General features: G+C 64.5%; 1 protein-coding gene across 1 annotated transcript; it reads left to right on the top strand.

The window, feature by feature from the left end:
• Positions 1–1353: 1353 nt before the first annotated feature.
• Positions 1354–1763, top strand: EMIHUDRAFT_254098 (hypothetical protein; the record flags this gene model as incomplete). Its single annotated transcript, XM_005780983.1, has 1 exon — positions 1354–1763. A coding segment is annotated over one exon (410 nt), but the record flags the coding sequence as incomplete, so codon positions are not given.
• Between the last annotated feature and the right edge of the window lie 49 nt (positions 1764–1812).

The following is a 1812-nucleotide window of genomic DNA, read 5'->3' as shown; positions in this document are numbered from 1 at the left end:
AGAAGCTCACCAGCCTCGCACACATGCCATGCCCATCCCTGACAAGCGTGGTTTGACTCACAGAAGCCGCAGGCTACGTGGAGACATAGCTACGTGACCACGCAAAACACGCCCGGAGACGGCTCACATCCCGATATCCCGGGCTCCAACAATGGTCCCACTATCGGGCCTATCGCGGTCCGACGCCGATCTACTTGGCTGTCCCCAGCCCACAGACACCGGGTGCACCCAGCCTGGCCGCAGGAGGGCGGGCCCGGGCCGAACCTCCCACTCAGAGGTCCGTTGAAGTCGATCCGCGGCGCCGTCCCGAAGCAGCAGCCGCGGGAGCGGGAGCGGAGAAGCTCGTACTCGGACCGACGCGATAATATTGACGATGCAATGCCAACTGTGCGTACAATGACTTGTACACACATCACCTGGGTCATGATGGTCCATATGAAGGATGGACAGAGTCACGCACATCGCCTACACGGTCTGAGGGTGGTGAGGACTGATACATGCCCGGGTCGGGTTGAGTGCGATCGGAGAAGAACAAAGTGTGAACTATGCGCCAAATGCGCTGGTCAAGGGGATAGGAGGATGTTGTGTGTGACAGGGCTGCCTGGAGCAGCCCCAAGCTGCAGGCCTTCGTCCACAGAGACCCGTCAAGGAGCGTCTTCTAGCTTTGTCTGCACGACTGTCACGGATCACGCAAGGCCGCTACGGAGACGAGCAGCTCCGAATCAGCGGCAATCCTCATGCATCCAGGCGTCACAGTCAATATCAGTGGTCTAGCTACCGCCATGCACAGCTTGACGTCGATGTCTCCAGGCTGGAGTGCCTGTATCCTTTGTTACGCCGCTCGGAGGTCTGATGGAGCCGCAGAACGCCTGGCCGGGCCCTGGCCGCCGCCAGCGGACGGTGCACCACCAGAAAGGTCACCTACAGGGCACATTGTTGGACTTTGGCGGCCGATTTGCGCTCGAGCCGCCGCGCGGGAATCAGCACCGGCAGGCAGCGAGAGCACGACTGGCGACCGCGAAGCCAGCAGTGCTGCCCCGACACATACCGGTCTGGCCAGTGCGCGGAGCTGCCGCATGCGGCCTTCCAGAGGCCGAGCGCGCGGCGATTGTTGGACGGTCACGTCGTTTCGGTTTATCGGGACGCGCCGGGATATCAAGTAAATAGGAGATAGGCTGGTTTTGTTGGTCCATGGCGCCCTCTCCGGCTTGGAGCCTGAACCCTGGCTGGTGTGCGCGTTCCGGTGGCCAGCCGTAATCGCCAGCCAACGTCCAACGATTGGCTCGACTCTTTCAGACTTCCCTACCTCACCCTCGCCGTCGCCGTTTCCGGCCGGTTCGCGTCGGCGGGCACATGCCCACGACCGACGTCTACCGCGAGGCGGAGAAGCGGTGGCGCCACTCGCTCCAGGAGCCCGGCGAGGAACTAATCGACTTTGAGCTCGCCGACGATCGAGTCCGCCGGGTGGATGTGGCGGCCGACGCGCCCGACTGGCTGCGCGGCGCGCAGCTGTACGCGTTGTGTGGTGTCGACGGCTTCCGCTTCCTTCGCTGCCCGTTCTCGCCAGAGGAGGAGCTCCGCTGGAGCCACGCCGCCCTCGCCGCATGGACGGAGCCCGAGGCGAGCGAGTCCAACCTCGACCTGACGCACGCCGGCGAGCGGGGCGCGCTGTGGGCGCAGCACGAGGCGGCGCCGTCCTCGTCGGCGCTGCGGCACCTGAGCTGGGTCACGCTCGGCTACCACTACCAGTGGAGCGAGAGGCGGTACGATGAGGCGAGGCGCTCCCCCTTCCCGCCGGCGCTCGGCGCGCTA

This window comes from Emiliania huxleyi (genome assembly GCF_000372725.1).
Source record: "Emiliania huxleyi CCMP1516 chromosome Unknown EMIHUscaffold_2096, whole genome shotgun sequence".
Classification (NCBI taxonomy): domain Eukaryota; phylum Haptophyta; order Isochrysidales; family Noelaerhabdaceae; genus Emiliania; species Emiliania huxleyi.
The sequence above is the reverse complement of the archived record's forward strand: the minus strand, read 5'-3'. Positions and strand labels throughout refer to the sequence as shown.